This window comes from Perissodus microlepis, chromosome 8 (genome assembly GCF_051167445.1).
Source record: "Perissodus microlepis isolate ML-2025 ecotype Zambia chromosome 8, ASM5116744v1, whole genome shotgun sequence".
In the NCBI taxonomy this organism is placed as follows: Eukaryota; Metazoa; Chordata; class Actinopteri; order Cichliformes; family Cichlidae; genus Perissodus; species Perissodus microlepis.
This window is the reverse complement of record NC_140468.1, coordinates 16,539,911-16,563,733: the sequence shown is the minus strand read 5'-3', so window position 1 is coordinate 16,563,733 and position 23,823 is coordinate 16,539,911. Positions and strand designations below refer to the sequence as shown.

At 36.1% G+C, this 23,823-nt stretch overlaps 1 protein-coding gene across 1 annotated transcript; it reads right to left on the bottom strand.

The window, feature by feature from the left end:
- Positions 1-199: 199 nt before the first annotated feature.
- LOC146381702 (integrin alpha-M-like) lies at positions 200-13,384 on the bottom strand. The gene is made up of 29 exons (XM_084937809.1): positions 13,267-13,384; positions 12,987-13,090; positions 12,471-12,541; positions 12,098-12,212; positions 11,720-11,847; positions 11,478-11,623; positions 10,917-11,067; positions 9,952-10,102; positions 9,141-9,214; positions 8,850-8,970; positions 8,622-8,761; positions 8,380-8,526; positions 8,076-8,288; positions 7,849-7,982; positions 7,053-7,195; positions 6,796-6,950; positions 6,557-6,682; positions 5,442-5,515; positions 2,622-2,763; positions 2,435-2,533; positions 2,223-2,302; positions 2,053-2,139; positions 1,889-1,958; positions 1,706-1,804; positions 1,515-1,595; positions 1,281-1,391; positions 1,083-1,196; positions 894-1,004; positions 200-726 (listed from the first exon to the last, which is right to left on the bottom strand). The coding sequence occupies exons 3-29, from the start codon at positions 12,519-12,521 to the stop codon at positions 628-630; spliced, it is 3,162 nt and encodes a 1,053-aa protein (XP_084793935.1). The 5' UTR covers positions 12,522-12,541; positions 12,987-13,090; positions 13,267-13,384; the 3' UTR covers positions 200-627.
- Between the last annotated feature and the right edge of the window lie 10,439 nt (positions 13,385-23,823).

Here is a 23,823-nt window from a genome sequence, read left to right as displayed (position 1 = left end):
ATTGACCACGCATCAAAGAACATGACAATGTATTGTATAAAAATGATTTTTTTTAATAAACTTATGATACGAGTATATGGTTAATCTAAACTGCTGTTATCTTTCTAATTATAACTTAATCATATGAAACCAAAAACAAAATATTTGTTTACATATTGCAAATAACAAACACTGACGTATGAGAAATACTTTTTATGCAAAGTCACATCACAGAGCTAAAACATTGCATACCCTGTCCATTATTTCTCAACAAAGCAAGTCACATTTCACAAGTTCAGTTTTTTAAAGCAAGCAAAGTGTTTTTTAACTATATCTATTGAATTTGATAAGTTGTACAGTACATAATGGCATGACAATTAGTTTCACTGTACAATGTTTGCAGTAATTTAAATTGAAAGGTGAGCAGAAGGATTCCTCAAAAATATAGTATTGTGACCCTGTTTTCAATGTCTTGACCACAAGTGAGGAAACTGAATGAGTGATATTAGACACAGCAAGCTGTTTTTGTTCGATCAATCAAATGTAGTAGAATGGACATTTGTACCTACCATGTTCAGTCCTAAAACTATCCAGAGGATCTATAGATTTCATATAAATTAAATGTACAACTACATATGTGATCTTTTTTTACTCTGGTAGGGTTGCGCCTGCATCAGTCCCAGGACTCGGACCATCTGCAGCATTTTCATTTATCATCTGTTTGTATTTGCTCTTGAAAAATCCAGCCTAGGAGTGCAAAAAAAGCCAAAATGTAACAATCATGCATTAAAAATGAACAAAAATAATCAAGGTATATGAGTAAATATAATAACCTTTAAACTATTTTCAACAGGATATGTTCTCTAAAACCTTTATAACTGATTAGTTGAAAAAGTGTAAGAAGAGTCTTTCACCTTATACAGGCCAGCTGTGAGTAAGGCCAGAAAAGCCAACCCTCCCAGACATCCTCCAACGATCTCTTTGGTGAAATCTGGCTCAGGGTAAACTTCTACCTCTGCCTCAATCTGAGAGATGAAGTGACAGGATGTTGATACCAATGAAACTCTTAATAAGTAAAATGAGAGAAAATAATGTGTACACACCTTGCGAACAGGAGGACTGTTGTCAGACCCTGTTGAAAAGTAGATGTACTGGGTTTTGTCGTACTCCAGACTGGCTGTGCTGGTCAAGAGGAATTTAGCAGATTGAAGTCCAATCTAAGAAAAAATGTAAAGCTTAAAGATTTAACAGTTGTAAATAAAAATAAATCTATCATTTAACCCAATAATCCCTCCAGTTACCTGCTGTATCCATCGTGAACTAATGTTGGCAGAGATTTTGTACGTCATACTCTGCAGTCTTTCCAGGAATATGTTGCACTTGAACACTCTGCATGTGGCTAAGGAGCAGTCCTGTGATTTAAAGAAGAGAAGATGCAACACAAACTGTGAGCCAGTGTAATGTGATTTTTGTTTGTTTGTTTAAATCTACAATCAGGTTAAATTTGAACAGGTAAAGTGCAGAGGCATACTTACCACCACTTTATCCTTTTGTATCTTTGTAACAAAATCTCTGACACTTGGTTCTTCGTCATTTCCTTTCTGACAGTCTGGAATCTGACATGTTTGATTTAAGTTTTATTGGTCTTAATTTTACCATATGCATCCATCCACAATAAAGTTATTTGTAGTTTCAGCAGCTAAGACATATATTACATAAATGTTACCTGTAGATTGCTCAAATCCACCCAAATGTCTTTTTCACCAAGCTTCACTGGAACCCTGATCACCACAGTGAAATTAAGCGCTCTGATATCATTTGTTACCTAAATAAATAAAGGACCAAATGAATTAGAGTTAGGTCTAAATCATACAATAAACTTTTAAAGAGGATAGAAGTTATATTTTACCTTAACGGACTGTTGGACTGGTTTCTTCAAATCGTTCTTCCCAAATGTGAAATTGTTATAGCTGAGTGAGCTAAACAGACATATTTTGAGGTTTAAATATACATTATGTAATAGAACATTTGTTACTGTGTGATTTCTTTTGTTACAAACATAACAACACACACCTTTCAAATGTCATAAAAATGCTGTATTTTACATCAATCGATTTCTTTTTGTAGAGTTCACTTGTAGGTGCATGCTCCTGATTTCCACTGAAAGAGAAAAGAAAAAAAAATCTGTTCTGTATCTGGTGCTGTTGCATAAATTAAGAGTATCTGTACCAAAGAAACATTACCTGGTGGCATTTGCAGTGACAAAGATCTTCCTCTCAAGTTGACTGTTGGTTTCAATCCCATAGGAGACAATTAAGGAAGCCTTAATTGAATGAGAGAAATGAGTGACTTCCCTTTGTCTTTAAATTGTGCAAAAGTCAGAAAAAAGAAAGAGATAAAAGATGTTCTGTACAAATACAATTTAAAAAAAAAAAAAAAAAAAAAAGAAACAAACCCCAGTTTTGCTCTTGAAAATTGGCTTGTCAATAGTGCAGTCTGTCCTTCCCCGGGATAAACCATCTTCACTGTCCAAGGAGTTGCACTCAATTCGTCCCTTTATTAGGAATAAAATGACTCCTGAATGGATTGGGAGAGCAGCAGATCAGTGATTAACTAAAACAGACTTGATCCTGATGCTTTACCTGCTGAATCGTAAACTTCCTGTAGGAGAGTCCAGCTGGGTACGTGAGAATAACACGGCTGTTGTAGGAGTTTTCTCCTCTGTTCTCCACTGTGACTGTGACATTCAAAAGCTCTTCAATACCCACTTTAACCTCTGAGGATCTGTGGAGTATGAAGCCAGATGAGAACAAGGCAAAACAAGACAAGACTAGAAGAATACTAATGTCACAGTATTCCAAATGTAATGCACTTTGAGCTTTGATAAACCATGTTATTTTTCAGCTCAAACAGTAAGGTAAATGGCTTTGCTAAGATACTGATGCTAAAAGTGAAAAAAACAAAAAACAAAACATTCGTCCTTTCTTAGTGAGTTAACATTCTAATACTTGCTGGTTCCCCATATGGAAAAAAAATAGAAAAAAACTTATGAAAGACTTTCATCAGATGTGGCCTACTTCATATAGTGAATCATAAAAGGCTTATATGATTTACTCATGAAAGAGGACACTTTCATATATTGTTTTAGTAAGTATCCAAAACATACAAGTTTCATTTATATAATTAGTCCAGGGATCTTATATCTGTTTTCACTCTTGTATGCTTTTCATATAAGTTTCACACAAGACAGATATAAATTGTATAAGATTTATATACATTCTCAGTGACCGTCTTATTGCTGTCCGTCCTCCCGAATCCACCCCATATGGAAAAGATATATATAAATCTTATAAATTTTTATCTGTCTTGTGTGAAACTTGTATGAAAAGCATACAAGAGTGAAAACAGAAATAAGATCCCTAGAAAAATTATATAAATGAAACTTGTATGTTTTGGATACTTACTAAAAAAATATATGAAAGTAATGAGAAAGTGGCCACTTTCATTAGTAAATCATATAAGCCTTATATGATTCACTATAAGAAGTAGGCCACATCTTATGCAAGTCTTTTATAAGTTTTTTCTATTTCTTTTCCATATGGGTAGCACAAAAAACAACAGTGTCATCAGTTTCAAAAATATTAATAATGGTTGTATAAGGACAAGTTAAGTGACATTAAGTACAACTTGCAAATAACAACACATTTGAAGAAAACAAGACGCACAAGCAAAGCTTAAGTTTTGTACAGTGGGATGCAAAAGTTTGGGCAACCTTGTTAATAGTCATTATTTTCCTGTATAAATCGTTGGTTGTTACAATAAAAAATGTCAGTTAAATATATCATATAGGAGACACAAACACTGGTATTTGAGAAGTGAAATGAAGTTTATTGGATTTACAGAAAGTGTGCAATAATTGTTTAAACAAAATCAGGCAGGTGCATAAATTTGGGCACTGTTTTCATGTTATTGATTCCAAAACCTTTAGAACTAATTATTGGAACTCAACTTGCCTTGGTAAGCTCAGTGACCCCTGACCTACATACACAGGTGAATCCAATAAGGAGAAAGGGTATTTAAGGGGGTCAATTGTAAGTTTCCCTCCTCTTTTAATTTTCTCTGAAGAGTAGCAACATGGGGGTCTCAAAACAACTCTCAAATGACCTGAAGACAAAGATTGTTCACCATCATGGTTTAGGGGAAGGATACAGAAAGCTGTCTCAGAGATTTAAGCTGTCTGTTTCCACAGTTAGCATCATATTGAGAAAATTGAAGACCACAGGCTCAGTTCAAGTTAAGGCTCGAAGTGGCAGACCAAGAAAAATCTCGGATAGACAGAAGTGACGAATGGTGAGAGCAGTCAGAGTCAACCCACAGACCACCACCAAAGACCTACAACATCATCTTGCAGCAGATGGAGTCACTGTGCATCGTTCAACCATTCGGCACACTTTACACAAGGAGATGCTGTACATGAGAGTGATGCAGAGGAAGCCTTTTCTCCGCCCACAGCACATACAGAGCCGCCTGAGGTTTGCTAAAGCACAGTTGGACCAGCCAGCTTCATTCTGGAATAAGGTGCTGTGGACTGATGAAACGAAAATTGAGTTATTTGGGCATAACAAGGGGCGTTATGCATGGAGGAAAAAGAACACAGCATCCCAAGAAAAACACCTGCTACCTACAGTAAAATATGGTGCTGGTTCCATCATGCTGTGGGGCTGTGTGGCCAGTGCAGGGACTGGGAATCTTGTCAAAGTTGAGGGACACATGGATTCCACTCAGTATCAGCAGATTCTGGAGACCAATGTCCAGGAATCAGTGACAAAGCTGAAGCTGCGCCGGGGCTGGATCTTTCAACAAGACAACAACCCAAAACACTGCTCAAAATCCACTAAGGCATTCATGCAGAGGAACAAGTAATCCAAGTTCCAGTTGCGCCGTAAGATGGCCACACCGACGAGAGCTCCCAGTCATCTCATCAAAAAACTGAAGTACAACGTTCTGGAACGGCCATCTCAGTCCCCAGACCTGAATACTATTGAAAATCTGCGGTGTGAGTTAAAGAGAGCTGTCCATGCTCGGAAGCCATCAAACCTGAATGAACTAGAGATGTTTTGTAAAGAGGAATGGTCCAAAATACCTTCAACCACAATCCAGACTCTCATTGGAACCTACAGGAAGCGTTTAGAGGCTGTAATTTCTGCAAAAGGCGGATCTACTAAATATTGATTTCATTTCTTTTTTTGTGGTGCCCAAATTTATGCACCTGCCTGATTTTGTTTAAACAATTATTGCACACTTTCTGTAAATCCAATAATCTTGATTTCACTTCTCAAATATCACTGTGTGATATATTTAACTGACATTTTTTATTGTAACAACCAACGATTTATACAGGAAAATAATGACTATTAACAGGGTTGCCCAAACTTTTGCATCCCACTGTAACAGTGACTCACCTGGTGAAGTTGAAATCCACTTTCAGGTTATCAACGCATTTGTTATCAGTGCCGCAGTTGATCTCAAACCCTAACTGTGGAATAGAGCATGATGGAAAAGTACACATTATACATTATTTAAACACTAAATAAGTGGTTTTATGGTGATGCAATGTGCTACCACATGTAGGTCTACAGGCAATAAAATCAACAAAATAAAACTTTACAAAGAAAGAAAATAGAAGTTAATATATACACACAAAAAACACAGTTAATAACTGCAACCCTGCACAAATTAAAAGGACTTTGAGTCTGTTTTGAATGTAAACACAGAGCCACAGTAACAGAAACCCCCGCTTAGCACACTTCTACTCTAATTGTGGGAACAGTTCAAAAAGCTGCACCTGATCTGATGTGAGGTTTTTTGAGAGACTGGGGAGGCAGTTGTTCTGGAGTTTTATGAACCAAAAGAAGGATTTTTATTTTAATTTTTATTTATAAAGAATGAGAGCATGATGGTAAAGTGTAAAATGCATCCTGGACAGAAACAACTGCATTATGCTGCTAACACAACTTCAGCTCTTTGCAATCACCTGCACAGACAACATGCTGATACAAGTACTCAGAGTTATGTTAGCTGAGTGAATGTCGACCCCAGGCCAGCAGCAAGACCCTGAAGTTCAACATGTAACAAACTGATAAGGTGTCAGGCTGTATCCCCTGCTTCTACCTGTTCATGTTTCTAAAGTAGAATCACCGTGGTGATCACTTGAAAGTCTCTTTTTGCAGGTTTTCATATTTGCTTTTTGCTGTCAGCTTTGTATTCATACATAAATACTAAGAGGAAGGTCATATGTGTGACTTAAAAACACATTTTTTTTTTTTCTATTTGATAATTATTTCTGAACAGGCAGAAGGCCTTCATGGGCTCAGCTTTAAATATGTCGTCACTGCACTAATGATGACTCATTTACTTCAAGTACTTGCACAGAAGTCGCTCAAAGAAGTATCAGTCAGTTGCATGCCTACAATAAAATTGATTCAGTAAAGGTAAGGGCAAACCTAAAAGTTTCTCATAACTTCATAAAGACTAGCCTCAGTTGGTCAGCTAATAGGGTTTTTAAAAGTTTACTTACAGGATGAATGGTTGTTGTTTGGGCCTGCGGGGCAAGACTTGGTCTGAGGTTGGTGTTTGAGGCCGAACCATTAAACGCGAATTTGAGCTCATTGGAAAGTTGGTTGAGAGCGTCTTCGGGGCAAGCCTGCAAGAAGAGGTTTAGATTCAATGTTGGAGGAGTGTTAAAAGTAAAATTAATTAAACAAAATCTTAAGTTTAATGACTTTGAAGGATTTTAAGATTGCTATTAGATCTTACCTCAATGAGGAATTTTATAGTTATACATTGTTGTCTTCCTAAGTCAACAGTAACTGATCCAGACTGCTCTCGTTGTTTCCCACTGATGTAAGCTCGGTTGTTTGGAGGCTTGCGAGTGGCATCCAGTGTTATAGTGTAATCAATCATTGCTCGAGCTAAAATAGAGAAATAGAATTTGATTTTAATGTTGCAAGTTTAAATACATTAAAAATAAAAGGATGTGCAGTAATTGAGAAAAAGAGAGAAGGATTATTAACCTGTGTCGACTGTAGACACTCTGCTCATAGTAAAGCAGATTTCAGCTGTGTTCTCCAATGGTTTTGAGCAGTCTACATTCTGTGTAGGGATTTTGTTTGGGCTAAACGATACCTCAGCTCTCACCATTACTATGGGTCTTGATCTAGAAAGTAAAAAAAACACGTGTGAAGGACATGGCAGATGGCTGCCCCTGCCTGAGCCGTGTTCAGACAGAGGTTTCTTCCTGTTAAAGGGGAGGATGTCCTTTTTGAAAGAGAACTTTTGATTTCATCTAATTCTCTGGGTTAAGCTGTGTGAAAGGGAAAATATGGACCTGAGAAATGATATCTAAACTAAAAAGGCAGCTTTAATGCTGAATACTTTCAAAACAAAATCAAAAAAAAAAAAAGCAAGGGATTCAAACCAGAAATCATAGGACTTATTTAGAGGGAAGATGCAACAAGGAACAGAGGGAGTATCAGACAGTGTAAAATATCAGATAATGATGGAGATAGGAAACAATGAAACAAAACACAACTGAAAATAATAAATTAATAATTCAGAGAGGTAAGTATGAGTATAAAGGGAAACACTGGAGCGCACTAGAAAGTCAGAAACTAAAAACTTAATAAAAATTGAAGAAGGTCTAAATCATACCCCAAACCCCAAAAAACAGAAATGCTGTAAATTATTGTTAATGATTTATGTAATAATTTAACATAAATCATTAAACCTTTTTATAAAATATATTTGTAAATGTGCCATTCTTATAATAATGAACTTGTACCTAAATATTTGACCATTACCTGGACTTACCTCAGTACGACAACTCTACCCTTTGAACCCACCGCTAAATCAGGAAGTTCATCACCACTCTGGTCAAAAGATGACTGACTGATTGTCAGGCCAAAGAACTTCAGTCCTGACTCGACCTCAGAGCCAGTAATTCTCTGAAATATTTTAATTAATCAGATTTCGTAAAATATTGACTTTACTTGATAGATGAGTTTAGACATCTTTGTGAGTACTTTGATGCTGTGTACCTGTGAGTAAGTAGGACTGATTCTTCCTCCTCCTTCACTGTGGAATATGTAGATGCTGCCTTCACCATTATTCTCCAAAGGTGCTCCAACTGCCAAATCCATGAATCCATCTCCGTTTAGATCAGGCAGCACAGCAAGAGAAGAGCCGAACCTTCCTTTGACAGCTGCATGTCCTCTTAGTACTAATGGATCATCAAAATTACACTCCACAAACTGAAAGGAGGAGAGTGAATATTATATGGTCAATAACAATTTGAAAAATAAACCGATTAATTTAACTGCATTAGATAAAACTGTGATTTACCAAACCAGTTAATGTGCAAACATAAACTCTTCCCTCTCTATCAGGCTCCATGTACATTGGGGCTGATATGAAGATTAGATCAGTGATGTCATCATTATTTATGTCCATGGTACACACCTCTGCCCCAAAATATTCACCAGTCTGATACTGTGTAAGGAAGATATTATTATTTTTGTATCTGAGATAATAATTTCTATGGAAATTATAATTTAATTCATATCTGTCTTAATACAAATGCATACCTGTGATGAAAAGGGCTCAATCTTTTGGTTTTTCAAGTTTTCTCTGTTAACAGCAAACACAACTCCTCTGTGTTTATATCTTGGAGCACCAACAACTGTCAGAGAGCCATACCGGGATTTAGCAATCGCCATGGAGTAACCTAGAATTTTGGTTTTCAAAAGGAGAAGACAGATTAAGATTCCTGATTAATCCTTTTAAATTATGTCTGTTTTGCAAACTATTCTTACCAAGATAACTGTCAGGCTCCAAAGACACATCCTCATATGTTTTCACCTTCTGACCTCCTGTTGTGTATTGCACGTAGCCTCCCTTCCACTGGTTTGCACCAACAATAGACATTTGAATTCCCTACAGTGCAGACAGAAAATACATTTTATACACAATTTATTTTACATTTAAAATCTGGACTGTGTTTAACCTGTATTTGCCATTAGAACTTAAAAACTGCCACAAAGGCACATGTGAATCTCTCTTTCTATGACTAGACTGTCTGGTGAGTTTCAGGTAGTTTTAATTACCTCGGGCACATAAACTGCACTGAATCCCTCTTGAGACATTTCCATTTTCAGTGACTCTCCACTGCTTTGAGATCCTGTAACAGAAAAATAAATGAGAAGGTAAAAGAGAGACACGATGAGTCAAATTCAATTTGAAGATTCATTTTTTTTTTATTATGCTTCAAGTAATTATTTAACCTCCTAGGACCTGGCGTCCACATATGTGGACATCACATTTTGGGTTATTTAGACCAAAATACTCAATTTTGCTCTACATGGGCCTGATATCCACAGACGAGGACATTATACTGCTACTGTTCTATCAAAATTTTAAACAAATATCCTCATATGTGACTCTTATTTTTCTTAAAAACAAAAATAAGGTAAAAAAAAAAAATCTGGCAATTCTTTGTTTTTGCATTCATCGGGCCCCAATATGCCCAAATATCAAAGAGAATGCATGTCGTGGAAGAGTTCGGGTCTTAGGAGGTTAAAATTATTTTTTACAGTTTATTTTAAAACTACTGAGCATTTATTGCTCATTTCACAAAATGTAAAGTTTAATTTTACATGTGACTTTACTGAATACAGTACAATAAAGTTAATACAATGTACTAATTTTAGTTGCTTCTTATTGTAGCATTTTACACAACAAATGAAAGTTAACTGCTTCAATTCCAGAAGGACACAGATCCATGTAATGAATGTGAAAAAGATCCCTTGTGAATAAGTGAGCGGCTGAAAGTAGCATTTATTACAGCGCAATTATTTTAATTTTTGAAACATTTACAGGAATTTTAACAAAGTTGTAACAATAAATTTATGTTTGTACCTTCGATTGAGAAAATTTTGTCCTGCAGATTCTGTCTTATTACTTCAAGTGCGTCGAAGTTCTCCACTTGAAAGACGTGTTTGTTTGAGGGAGACGATGCAATGGTGTCCAGTTCTCTTCTGGCATCAGGGTTAGCAAATGCACCCCCCACCTACGATTGTTGACAAACATGTTTGAGTCCTCATACTATGCAAAATTATTTGCTCACTTTATTAAAATACATTCGTTAAACTTCACTTGATTTACAAACAGGTTTTAAACTCTCTAACACTGAATAGAACCTAAATCCATGATAGCATTTATGTCATGCTATAAAATAGTTTTTACACATATTTTTTCCTCTACTAGCTGTATTTTTATTACACACATATCTCATGTTTCCATTAGTAGTTCAGCTTTTCCATTTAAGAGACTTCATTTAAATTTTACATGGTCAGTGAGTTTGGCTTTGATTTAAATAAATGCACTACATGTACATTATATGGTGCATATACAAATGTGTGGCCAGCATGTAACCAAAACTCCTAATCTTTGAATTCGGGTGTTTTCGGTCATATCACTACAAGCATGAAAAATTCAATCCCTTAGCCATGCAGTCTGAATTTACAAATATTTGTGAATGAGTGAGTCATTCTAAAGAGCTCACTGAATTTAAGTGTAGTACTGTAATATGATCCCACTGCTGCAACAAGTCACCAAATTTTATTTGGTCTGCCTGTATATTCCATGATTGACTCTATGTGGTATTATTCCAAAGTGGAAACGTTTAGACAAAAACTGTGCGACAGGAATTTCATAACATTGGTTTCTATGGCCAAGCAACTTCAGGAGCTGTAGTGAGTGAGTGGTTCAGGACTTTTCTCCCTATAGTGCATCATGATGTGACTGTAGTGTGACAACTGAATAAAACTCATTATTACTGTAAAAGTCAACATACTACAGGTTTAAATAATGGAAGTACTTACCCCAATAGCAAATCGAACAATGTTTTTACTCTCTGCTAGCTGTGCTGCACCTCCTAGATCAGTCCGATCATGAGATTGTCCATCAGTAATTACTATCAAGACCTTCTTCACATTTTGTCTGGAACCACTTTGTGGTGTGAAAACATTGTTCCTGTCAAATAAAAAAACAAATCTCATTTCAAAATATTGTTTTACAGTTGATCTTGTAAATTATACACAATCAGGTAAACTGCATTATTATTATTATTTCTGCATGTCATTCTCTTTGGCAATTTTTTAACATTTTTGTACAAAACAACGTTATACAAGTTTGTTTGTTTGTTTTTTTGTTTTTTCAAATTAAACTCAGCAAATATTTGAATTTAGCCTTAGTTGGGGCCATATCATCTTCTCTGTAGAAGATGACACTCTGAAGCACAAGTTTGTGTACAGTGTGTCTTTTAAAAGGCTTCCCTCAGTCATACAGTCCACACAGTACTTAATGTGATCAGATTTATGGAAAAAAATCAACTGGACAATAATGTATCTGCACTTCTTCACTATTATAACTGCATTATTTACACAACATATCTGATGGCCTCGGCTGTGTAAGTAGCTCCCTCCTGTTGACTGATGTCATTGATGTCAGTCTCCACTGATCCAGATGAGGAAAATTTCTTAAAGTAAAAGTGAACCTCAGGTGAAGTAGAGAACTGGGAAACAGAAAACTGAAAAAGAGAGAAAAAATACTTAATATAAATAAAAATGTCGCTATTTTATGTCTTTGCTATGATTTTACTGACAGAGAGACAACAGCTGCTCACCTGTGTGTCACTTGAGAGAAATGATTCGATTAGATCTTTCACAAATTTCTTCATTGTTTGAAAATCAGTATTATATACACTGCCTGAACCATCCAACAGAAAGGCAATGTCTGCTTGTGTTCTACACTCTGTCAAAGAGATGGATTCAAAATTATATTTTTTTAAACTCATATCTTGCATGGCATTCACTGACCCTTTACCAAGGGTCAGTGAATACCACACATTTAAACATAGTCCCTTTAAAGTGTCCCCTTAGAACATTTTAGAGGGCATCACTAACTGTAATCAGGTACCAGGAGTAATGGTGTCTGTGTGCGTGTGCGTGTGTGTAAGAGAGAGAGAGACAGAGACAGAGAGGCAAAGACCATTTACTGTTACCTTGAATAGAAGAAGGTATGGGTGGTCCAAGCCTATTATGACGGTCCAACTGAAAGCACACACCGTTGTACATGGTGATACTTCTGCAGTCCTTTGGAATGGTTGGACCACACACCTGAGAGGAGACAAAGTCAAGATGCCATAATACAGCAGGTTGAGTATTTTTTGTCACTTAAACAATTATTAACTCTATATAAAATCAAACAAATCGGGGGTGGGGGGGGGAAGAAATTCCGACATAACTCTTTAAAATCTGCTGACTTTAAGTCTATTTAAAGAACAGAGAGAGAGAGAGAGACAGAGAGATATACAGATATAGGGATAGATATAGAGAGATACAATCACTGGTAATGTCTGCAGTTAAGTAACTCACCACAGTGTTTTGTGCTGTCGGATCACTTTTCATTGTCAAACCAAGCGACATGTTGACTGCAAACTCTGGTGCTGTATTGAAATCATTACAAATGTGTTAAAACACTCCTAAAATACACTTTGTGTGAGGAAGAAAACAATATTCAAATTGAGAACTACAAAGTGCCACAATTCATGATAACTATAAGAAGTGGTATCGTCTAGACTGGAAACTGAGATAAACAATAGTTTTCATCTGGTATATTTTCAAAATGAAGGAATGCAAAACAAAACTCAGTTTTACTTTTCTTCGTCACTATTGTCAAAATTTAAGAAATTTTTTCTTGTTTTTATCATCAGCTGGAAAGTTTCTTTCATTTTTAAGGCTGAACGTTACATACTAAGATATCTAATATGGAAATCTACTGTAACTGTGATTTGATTTAAACAAATGTATGCGACAGGATCTATGGATATCTATTTTTATGGCAAAATACTATCTGAGTTTTAGCACATTTAGAAATGAATGGTTACCTACCTTGAAATTGTATATTTTGGCAGTTTTGGGAAGAGGTTTTGCAGCTGTATATTTTTCCTCTTCCATTTTGTGAATGCTGTTCCAGTGGAGCACTGACGAGCAAACTAACAAAATAAATCCAGTCAATCATGTAAGTCTAGAAAGCAAACTCTAATTAAATAAACTCCATATGTCCATATAGCATAACAGAGATGGTAAATAAATAAAAAATAAATAGCAGTAATGGTAAACATGCAGCTGTAAACCCGCTTTCAACATAACAATGCATGTCCTGACTTACTCTGATTGTCTCTGCACCACCTGGTAGCCAAAACCAGCAGCAGAGTTACTCAGGGTCTTCCAAGCCACAGGATCAATATTGAAACAAATTGCAGCTTTTAACACTGAGAATCAAAGAAGGAAGAGCATCAATAACATTTTTAGAGCCACTGTAAAGAATGATAATGTCATTATAGCATCTCTAATTATAATTGTTTATATGCAGTATAAGAGTAAGAAGCAACTAATTCAGTCGATGAGTTGGTTTAATTCTTTTCTTAACTGTAGGTTTCTTTCATTAACACTAGGAAGCGCCAAAGTCACATATCAATACAGAAACTTAAACATTTTCTGATATGATTACTGTACAGTGAAAATCTCATACCACTGCAACCATGCATAACAAAGTCTTTGTTCAGTATAAGTTATTTATTTCTGTTAAACAAAGTCTTCCTTTTTTTTAGATGTTAAAAGCAGTCAGTATGACACTGTATAATGCTAACTTTTTTTTATTTCCTGTTTTTCTGCATGCAGCAGTATTCAACAACAACAGCAGCAGCTTCATGATTTTGTAGTTTCCAGAATCTAAAAATATTTAATATTTATACCTCATCAGCATGAGACTCAACTTCTGTTTCTTGCTATGGCCTTAGAAGAGTTAAATAAAAGACTCTCATAGGATCCCCTCAGCATTTATTCACTCTTGCATATGCTATTTACATTAAATATAAAATATAACCACAGTAGGAAAGTTGGGTGCAGTGTCAGAATACCATACAGTAAGTAAGCCTCACATTTTCTGTAGACCTCAACAAAACAGGCAGGTCTATATAATGACTTCATAACTTCATACAATGATTATTTTGGATTATTTCAGCTTGTTTTAATCAAGTTTAATCATTTATTAATAATCAAGAATTTATTTTTTTTATAATGATGACTTATGAAATACTTTTTCACTCAGTACACTTCTATAACAGAGAAACATCTTGGTAATGAAGCTATTTTTACAGTCAGAAGTTACACATACAGTCACTGAGCTTATCACACATTTCAGAGGGTAGTTTGGTTCACAGGGGATAAAATATAAGGAAATGAGCTCTACAAAAGTATTTCGAGATGATATAGGTTCACTAACTAACAATCAATGTTAGATCTTAACCCTTTCACGCATAGTGGATTTCAATACACTGGACAGCTATTCAAAGGCTGTTTTCTTGTATTTGTGTCAGTGTTGATGGTTTACTTGCGCATAAACCACTCTACTGGACACTGATGTGTCACTCCATACACATCAGTTGCTCATCTAAGTGAACATGTAAAAACCTCTTTGAAAAGTACATGTTTAAAAAATGAAGTTCAAAAATCTTTTTTTTCATGCCTAAAGATAAAAATAATTTAAAAACAATCCTGATTGAAGTTGTCATGATTCATGCATGAAAAGGTTAATACTACTCATTGTACTTTTTTTAAATTTAAAATGTGTCTCTGCTGTATTTACCATTAAAATAGCAGTCATATTTCTACTGTTTGCAGACATTGATAATTGATAATAATTGAGAATAAATCTGAAGGCACCAGTTTGTCTTACCTGACAAGAATAATGTAGCACTGATTATCCAGTCCATTTTGTCACTCCCAAGGAACGAGGGTAATGATAGATGAACGTGAACCTACTTCTGCTGATAGTGTGAGCTGAAATCAAAAATGCAGAACTCATAAAGCAACCTCTCAAAGCTAAAACAGTCAGTTAGAGGAACTCTTATGTAGGAGTTGCTACAGTATTAATAACACTGTGTCTTTGATGCTACACAACACTGTGGTGGTGTCGTTTACATTTTATCTAAAAAATCATCAACTTGGTTTTAATTAAACAATAAAAACAGATATAATAAACAAGATTGGAAGTTTATTACTTTTGGAGCCACAAGATGAAATTACTGTAATTATGAATAATAATTAGAATAATCAATAGCCAAAAAAAAAAAAAAAAAACACATTTGACCAGATTACAATATCTTTCCCACTGACCATAGTATGATTAAAAAAGCCTCTTCTTGTAAAAGAAATTAAGAAAAATGAATTACAGCACCTCCAAAATATGAAGCCATGACTTTCAGTCAGAAAGACTTGCCCCCTCCTACTTGAAGGAGGTAAGGGTATCATTGCCACTGGAACTGGGAAGTGTTGGCGAGCAATATTGAATTTGGTATGGTTGATATGGTTGATTTTGGTATCGATCAAATACTAAGTAAATACAGGTTCAGTAGTGCATATATAAAGTACCATTAACAATATTTTTTAAACTTAACTATAGGTAAGAACATTGTGACATGATTTATGAGGTGAATCATTATCAGAAAACATCACAATGTCCCATTGTTTTTCTTTGAAGTCTTTTTTTCTATTTTTTTTCTCTTTCTAATTTAAAGCCAAGTTAAGTTTTGAATATTAATCAAACAAGTTAAGCATAACTGTAATGGGGACGGCTTTAAGACCCAGGGGACCCAAGGGAGGGTATAAAAGAGGAAGTAGCAGCAGGTGCTCTTCTTCTCTCATTTGCACTGACAAGTGGCTGTGAACAATGGTTATGTGAGAAGTTGAAGAGCCTGAGAAGTTTCCATTGTCTGCTACACAAACTGTCAGTGTAAATCTCTGCAGAGGTTCAAAGTACAGGCTGTTTTTCTTTTAGTGTTTTTTTTTTTTTTTTAAGTTTGCTGAAATGTATTTGATTTTTATTGTATTTCATCTTTTTAGTATTGATTTTAGAAGACCACATTCAAGTTGTGCAGCAAACATAATAGTCAGCTGGAGGTATGTTAATTTAATATTTTTGACATTAAAAGAAAGGATATTTATGCACTGCAATCTAACTTATATTGTATTGCCTCCTGCAGGACAGGCTGCACGTGTGAATTTGTCACTGTTTTTTCCTCCTTCTTTTCATTGTGTTTTTCTCCCAAGTCGGTTTTAGAGGATCACCTTTTAAAACTGATCTTTTTTATTCTGGGTTTGTTTTTATCTCTACTGGGCTGGTGCAATATTAGTTGGGCAATGTGCAATCCCTGAGCTGGGCTCTTACCTTAAGGAGATTAGGTCTCGCAGAGGTGCTCCGAGTGGATTTGCTGTGATTAAGTTTCATTAGCAGTGATTGTAGTGCTACCAATTATTGCCTGAACTAAAACACTTAATGCATGTGATAAGTGTTCTGCTGGGCTCATATTTATTTGGGGTGGGCTTGTTTCTTTTAAAGAAACGAGCATCTGGGGCTGCCCTCAGGTGATAGTTACATTGCTGGCAGGTTGAACCAATAAGAGTATATTGTGGTCATTAGCGACATTTTTATTGTGATGATTTTGGTCTATTGCAAACCCTTTGTATTTTCTTTTAAAATAATAAACTTTAATGTACCCTGGCTGATCTTGACCCGTTTATTCTGGGCTCGTTCCTGCAAGAGCTTTGGGCGTGCACGGGTAGTACAGAGGCCCTTAGTGGTTACTTGGTGGCTTTTACTCACTACATAACATATGGTTTTTATGATGTTATTTCCTAATTCCAAATATGTACCCGCCCCCCACAAAAAAATGTGGCTATCCAGAATTGGGACCAGTCTCTCCTTCTTCCATCCTCCCCAAACCCCACCCCCTTAGAAACTGTGTCTGCTCCCAGACCACCCAAAACAACAATACCGAATTGCAGTTTAAACTGGCTGGCTTCACCCTAGTCCACTGTTTAACCTGGTTTAGTGATTAGCTTTGTGTCAATAACCTTGTCTTACACACCAACAAAACTGACACCATGACCATAACTCCTCCCAATTTATAACCTATAATTGGTCAGACTCTTACTTCCTTTTGCTCAACTGCTAAATCCAATGTTCCGAATTTACTGTAATGTTTCCTTCCTCTCCTGGTTTTGACCTGCTTACAAAATCTACTTCTCATTCCCATTTTTCTAAATTTACATCTAAACATTTCAGCTTTATTGCTGGATGCAAATCAATACAAAACTAAACTGAGGAAAATTCTAATAATAATCATCATCATCTCGGGGAAACGCAGAGAGGTACAAAACCATGAGGGAGGATGCGACACGGAACTGAGGGAGACGTGGACATAAATACACAGAAAGCTAATGAGGGACATGGAGGACACGGAGAACACAGCTGACACAAATAATCCTAACGAGACAGGGCAGGATCAAGCACAACATGACATACACTGACGGGAGACTATCAAAGTAAAACAGGAAGTACACAAAGACGCAAACTGGAGGGGGAGAGAGAAAACAGAGGAGCATGGAGAGCACAGACATGACGAGCAGGGGAAACATGGAAAAAAACAGGAGGGGAAGCAAGGCACAAGAACTCACAATTAAATAAACACAGAGAGACAGAGGGAGATGGGGCAAAGACACAAGGGGGAATCTAATAATCTTAATCTAACAACCTAGGAACCTTAGAATAAATCCTTTAAATAACAAATCAACTTTTAACAAATGAATCTTAAAGTCAATTCTCGAACGTATTGGAAGCCAGTGTAAACAAGCAAAGACTGGAGAAATAGAGTTGCGTTTACTTCTGCCTGTCAAGAGATGGCCTGGAGCATGCTATACAAGCTGAAGACGAGAGTGCAGAGCCTGGCTGATACCAAAATAAAGACTGTTACAGTGGTCAACCTTGGATGAAATAAATGCATGAATATCTTTCTCGAATTCAAAAGACAAATAAACAAAACAAAAAAAAAAGGCAGAGGGGTGGGGGGGTCCGCCCTTACAAAACTCCCCTCAAATCATAACAGCCTATACGGCTGGACGGACTAACCAAAACAAAATTACAAATCAACCAAAATGACAAAAAAGGACATCAGACACAGCACAAGAACAGGTGCAAAACACAAAATTATAGAGTAAAATGTTACCCAATAAAATATCAGTTTCATTAAACCATTCAAAATCACAGATCTAAAACAAACACCCAGTATACCTACAATATTGATCATTTTCCTTAGAGTCAATCTAGAGCTTGATCAATTCCCCCATTAAAACTCCTGGTCACACTAAAAAAAGTCCAACAACACGCATTAAAAATGGGCAACCAAAATAATAATATATCCAAACAAAATGGCAAAAGTCTCTTACCGAACAATATACCCACTCGCACCATAGTGAGTTAACCGCCTCTGGAATTTCCCACAGAAGACCAGACCTCACCCCACACACCCACTACCTTTTCAGAGCTCCTCCGCCAATCACCTGATAGAAGGCAGCGAACTGCCAGGTGACACTTGTTACACGAGTCTGATTCTATATTCATTACACATTCGTTATGTTTTTAGAATTCATTTTAATTCTTGCTCTCACATACAGCACACTAAACAGCCAGGCTCCAGACTATTCATCCCAGCTTTTTACCAAGCACACTGCTACTCATAGACTTGGCTATGAGTCACAGGCTTAGAATCTGTTGATTGTTCCATGTATGAGATTAAAGACGAAGGGGGACAAAGCTTTTCAGTCTGTGGCACCACAACTTTGGAACATTCTCACACTACAATGACATTTAGCTGACTCTGTGGACTACTGTAAAACCCAGCTGAAAATCTTATTGTTTAACCAGGCTTTTTGTTGATACTTTTATTAATTTAATTTATTTGTCTTTGTTATGACATTTAATTTGCTGATTTATTTTGTTTTGTGTACAACGCTTTGTGACTAGTTGTCTGTGAAAATAAATGTTAACTTATAGAAATGCTGGTTTGAATGGGGAGGAGGCCATTTACGTGAAAAGGGAACAAACACGAATAGGAAGAAGAAGCCTTAAAGTATATTTTTTTACATCTTACAATGCTGAGATTGCAGCCATTCCCCAACATGCAACAAACTATCCGGTCAATTTTATTAGACAAATGAAGTGAGGTAATAATTCTGCTGACATATAAAAAAAATGCAGAAGTTATACAGTGACTTCTCAAAGCTAATTAAAATTTTTCAATTAATTAACCATCTGGCAGATGGCTGCCCCTCACTGAGCCTGTGTGAAGGGAGTGAGACGGGAAGAAAGCCAATCTGTGGAAGAGGGTCAAAGATTTATAACAACTAATGCTTATCTGTGGTGTATAAATGCATATAGTAAAAGTAGGTGCATGAATAAAAACAATTGCATCATGGGAAGCCCTGGCTCAGGGTTACCTGATACCTAAAACTATGTTGGATCAAAAAATAAAGTGTTATGCCTAGTCTTAAAAGTAGAGAGAGTGTCTGTCTTATGAATCCAAACAAGGTGCTGCAGAACCTGAAAGCTGAAGGTCATGCAGCTGCTTGTACTGTATTTCTGTACTGTCATCAATTGTGAATCCTGAATAAAACTACAAATAAACCCATCCTCTGCAGAAGATCAGTTAGCCATTTTACAACTGTTGGAATCAAATTGTTGAATGTTGTCATTGTGTTTCTTAAATTTGTAAAGTCTTAGTTCAAGCAGCATGATCAAAGACATTCCTTTGTCTTTGACCACCTCTCCAGCCGCTCTGGTGCTGGGGGAGGTTTTATTAGGCACATCCTATCTTGTGTTGTAAGCTTCCTGCTTTTATGATCCTTTTGGTGAGCAGGAGGTCATACAAATGCACCCCCATGACACACACACACGTTCTTGCACATGCATAGAGATGCATACACCTGCACACACATACATACATACATAGTGCCTTGTCTTTTAGAACCATTGGGGGGTTTTACGGTGGGAGGTGCTTGTGTTGTGTTGTGTAAACTGTAACTGTCATGGGAATAAAAGGTTACGAGGAGGGCTACACTTTGAAGGAGTTGGGCTGGAGACAGGTGAGGAGCGTTAAGCTCCACAGCCTGGTTCTGAACTAGCCTTTCCTCGTTAGCGAGTAAAAGACCGGTTGAAGATGTTCTGAACTAGATGTTCTGTCTTGTTTTCGTTCTTCACAAGGAATAAGTCTCTAAACTAGCGGGGTCTGTGGAAGCGCAGACTCAACAACAACTACTCTTTGAAAATGTTTTAGACAAAAGGGAATTTGAGATTAACTAGACAGCTGGCTCGAGTGACTGTATTTTCAGTAATAGTACTGCCAGTCCAAGTGGTATGTACCTCATTAACAGTGCTAGACTGATCCCATACATTTACACATATACGATCAGAGGAAGTCCTATGTAGGTTGAGAGTATTGTCAGGTTTTTGTGGGGGGGGGGATCCAGTCCTTTTTTTAAAAAAAATAAACACTAATAGCACTTACAGCAAGTATTCCGGAGAGTTTTTTTTGCTCCCATATGAAGTTATTTTTAATCATAAATAATAATTAAAAAAAATAACTAACCAAATAACTTCAGTTCTTGTTGACTGTAGTGAAAATAAATTGATAGATGGTTTTACTCAGATGATACTCAATTTTTGTCCCTTTCAGTTGTACATAAGAAATATGATTATAGAGAATCAATTTCCAGTTTATAGTATGCATATAAAAGAATTTGCAAGGTTTTCATTTCATGCTTGTTTGATGAAATCAGCAGATCATCCTTTAAAGCATCCTCCTTACAAGAAGCCTAAAAATAAAAAGGGTAATTTTGCCTGACTTCCTTTGCAATCTCATCCAGTTCCTGTAAGTCAGAAAATCTGATAATTTGCTTATTCTTTATTATGCATGCAGCATGAGTTGGTCAAATAGGCCTATATTAGATATGTTGCTTCATCATCAACATTCTTTTTCTCAAGTCTAAACTAATTTCGTTAATTTTGGGTATGATATTCTCTCAAGTGGCAATGCAGACCATAACTGTGTGTGTGAAATTGGAAGATGACTCCTAGTCTTAACTTGATTTTATAAGATTTGAGCATTACAAAGCACATCACTGCACATCAGTAGTTTTGACTGAATAAAAATGTCAGTTTTTCAGGGGCCTAATAATAAAGTATGATGGGGAATGCTATATTTAAAATCCCTTATGAAAGCAATTGGGAAATTTTTAACAAAAACATTAAAATTCATAGGGGGTGGGGGTAATGATTTTGTTTTCAACTGTATTTAATTTTCTCCTCCCCCCATTTTTGTCCACCAAATGTGGATGAAAGTAACTGATATGCTAAAACTATATAGAATAAAGCAGTTCTTCCATTTCCCACTCTTACAAAAATGCTTGCTCATAGGGGGTGATCTAATTGTTGTGGTTTTCTCTGTATTACTGTAGGGTCCTTACCTTACAGTATCATGTGCTTGAGGCAACTGTTGTTTTGAATTCATGATAAATAAATAAAACTGAAATGAAGACCGTGCATCCATTGGTTTATGGATGCACAGTCTGGAAATTAAAAAAGCCTCTCATCAGTGGATGGAATACAGAACAAAGAGACACATACTTGGAATCATCAGTGTGCCAAGGTAATTTCCACTTCAGGGACTACCTTATACTTGTCCTCGCTGGATGAATCAATATTTCTTTTCAGTGTCCGTGTCAGTACTGACATACTGACTTTACCTGACTCTGAGACATCCATCTAAAGGCCCATGTTCACTCTCTTTTGATTTGATACACAGTCTGAGACATAATTGAGGTGTCATACTTACTTAAATACTTCCTACTTATATCCAAGGATTCAATGACAAGTACGCAGTGAGAATGTTATACACTCACAAAACACAAATGTCTGTGACATACAAGAGAGCATCAGGACTGTCCTTTGTTCTTACAAAACTTGGAAAACTATAGAATAGCTGCTGCAATCGAATACTTACTCTATACCTCCAGAGTCACCAGAATTTAAGCATACTTATGAGGGGCTATGCTTGCCTTCTTCATGGTCTTGGAGCTAGAAACAGCATATATTTAAAGAAAGTACTAAAGACTGAGAGGGATAAGCTTGCAACTTTTCTACTATACACAACATTTTGCAAAAAAAAAAAAAAAAAAATAGTTGATTTTTTGTTTTAATATATAAAGATGCTTTTAAAATAGATGCTTTTAGATATTATTAGTATTTCAGTTCACCGAATTCCAATCTTGTGGGACCATTGTACACAATATACAATACAATACATTCAAAGGACAAAAATCATATTTAATCAACATCAGAGGGAAAATGAAAGGCATGCAATGTGCAGTTTGACTTGGTGAGCCAAAGGTTATGCTCTGTTTCAATAGAACCAAGCTAATTTACCTACCTGTTATACATGTTGCTAACAAATTCCAGGTATTGCAATATTCCACACACAGAGCTAAATTCTTTGTAAAAAAAAAAAAAAAAAAAAAAAAAAAGAAAGAAAAGAAAGAGCATTTCTGTGGAAAATACAGCTCAATGACTTTTGGGTAATAACATACTCTTCTTGGTTATTGTTTGTGATTGGTTTGATGTAGTTATTGGACTGAAATGTAAAACTGACAGCTGTCAACACTCTTCATAAGCCTCCATTCATATTATTCAAAAAATTGTTAATACTAAAGTTAAACTGAAGAAAAACTTAATATCAGCACTTGCAAGGGACTTATGCTTATGCTTATGAATATTCTATTCACATATTGCAAATAATAAACAAAATGATTTTTAAAATGCAAATTAAAATCAGAAAGCTTAAAAATTTTATATGTTGTGATTTATTCTTAAATTTAGCAAGTCACATTAAACAAGTTTGTTTTTTTAAGCCAGCTAGGTGCTTTTAAACACATCTATTTAGTTAAGGTACATGAAAGTTCTTTTCACCATGAAATAAAAAAAAAGTACAATGTTTGCTGGAATTGAAACAAAGTTTCATTGCAGAGAAAGTGTAAGACAACTAATGAAATATAATATAACTTTGCAAAGACAAAGTCACCAATATTTTTGGAAGGTACAATGTGAAATTTACCTTGAGCGTAAGGGAGAGAGTGATTTCAGACACAATTTGTTTAACCCTCTAAAGCCTAACCTGTCACTGGCGTTGGGCAGGTGTTTTGCAATGTTTTGGGGTTTTTTTTTTGTTTTTTTTTTTAACATCTGTAACTCCCATAACTCTTGAATCATTTGCTCAATTGAAAGAATTCTAACGCTTCCTGGAAGCAGTGTTTTTCTGTGAGTTAGGGTCATTACAGTATTCAAGGAGGTGGGCAACTCCAGGCCTCCAGGGTCAGTGTCCTGCAGGTTTTAGATCCCACCCTGGGTCAACACACCTGAATTACATGATTAGTTCATTACCAAGCCTCTGGAGAACTTCAGGACATGTTGAGGAGGTAATTTAGCCATTTGAATCAGCTGTGTTGGATCAAGGACACATCTAAAACCCGCCCTTGAGGCCTGGAGTTGGATGCTCCTGCAGTATTCGGTAAGTAAAGATAAAGGATGGTTGAGAGCAGAGAAAGTGAGTGAGTGTGATGGAGCTCTAGAGACATATAGACATGCAGAAAACAAACATTTTATTGGGTATTTGGGTTCTTGTCACTGTTTTGCTTTTTTTTCCCCCCCGCTGCTTTCTGTCTGTCTTTGCCAAGATTTCCATGTGGCATCTTGTCTAGGTTTACCGTAGTGACGCTAATATCAGTGAAAAGCACCAAGTTGCTGCTTTCACAAACGGTTCCCACAAACACAACTACA

Excerpts from the sequence above, each read along its gene's own strand:
- LOC146381702 (XM_084937809.1), bottom strand. The coding sequence starts at position 12,521 with ATGTCGCTTGGTTTGACAATGAAAAGTGATCCGACAGCACAAAACACT. Across the intron at positions 11,624-11,719 it reads TTCTCTCAAGTGACACACAG|TTTTCTGTTTCCCAGTTCTC; the intron begins GTGAGCAGCTGT and ends TCTCTTTTTCAG. Across the intron at positions 7,196-7,848 it reads GGTAGAGTTGTCGTACTGAG|ATCAAGACCCATAGTAATGG; the intron begins GTAAGTCCAGGT and ends TTTACTTTCTAG.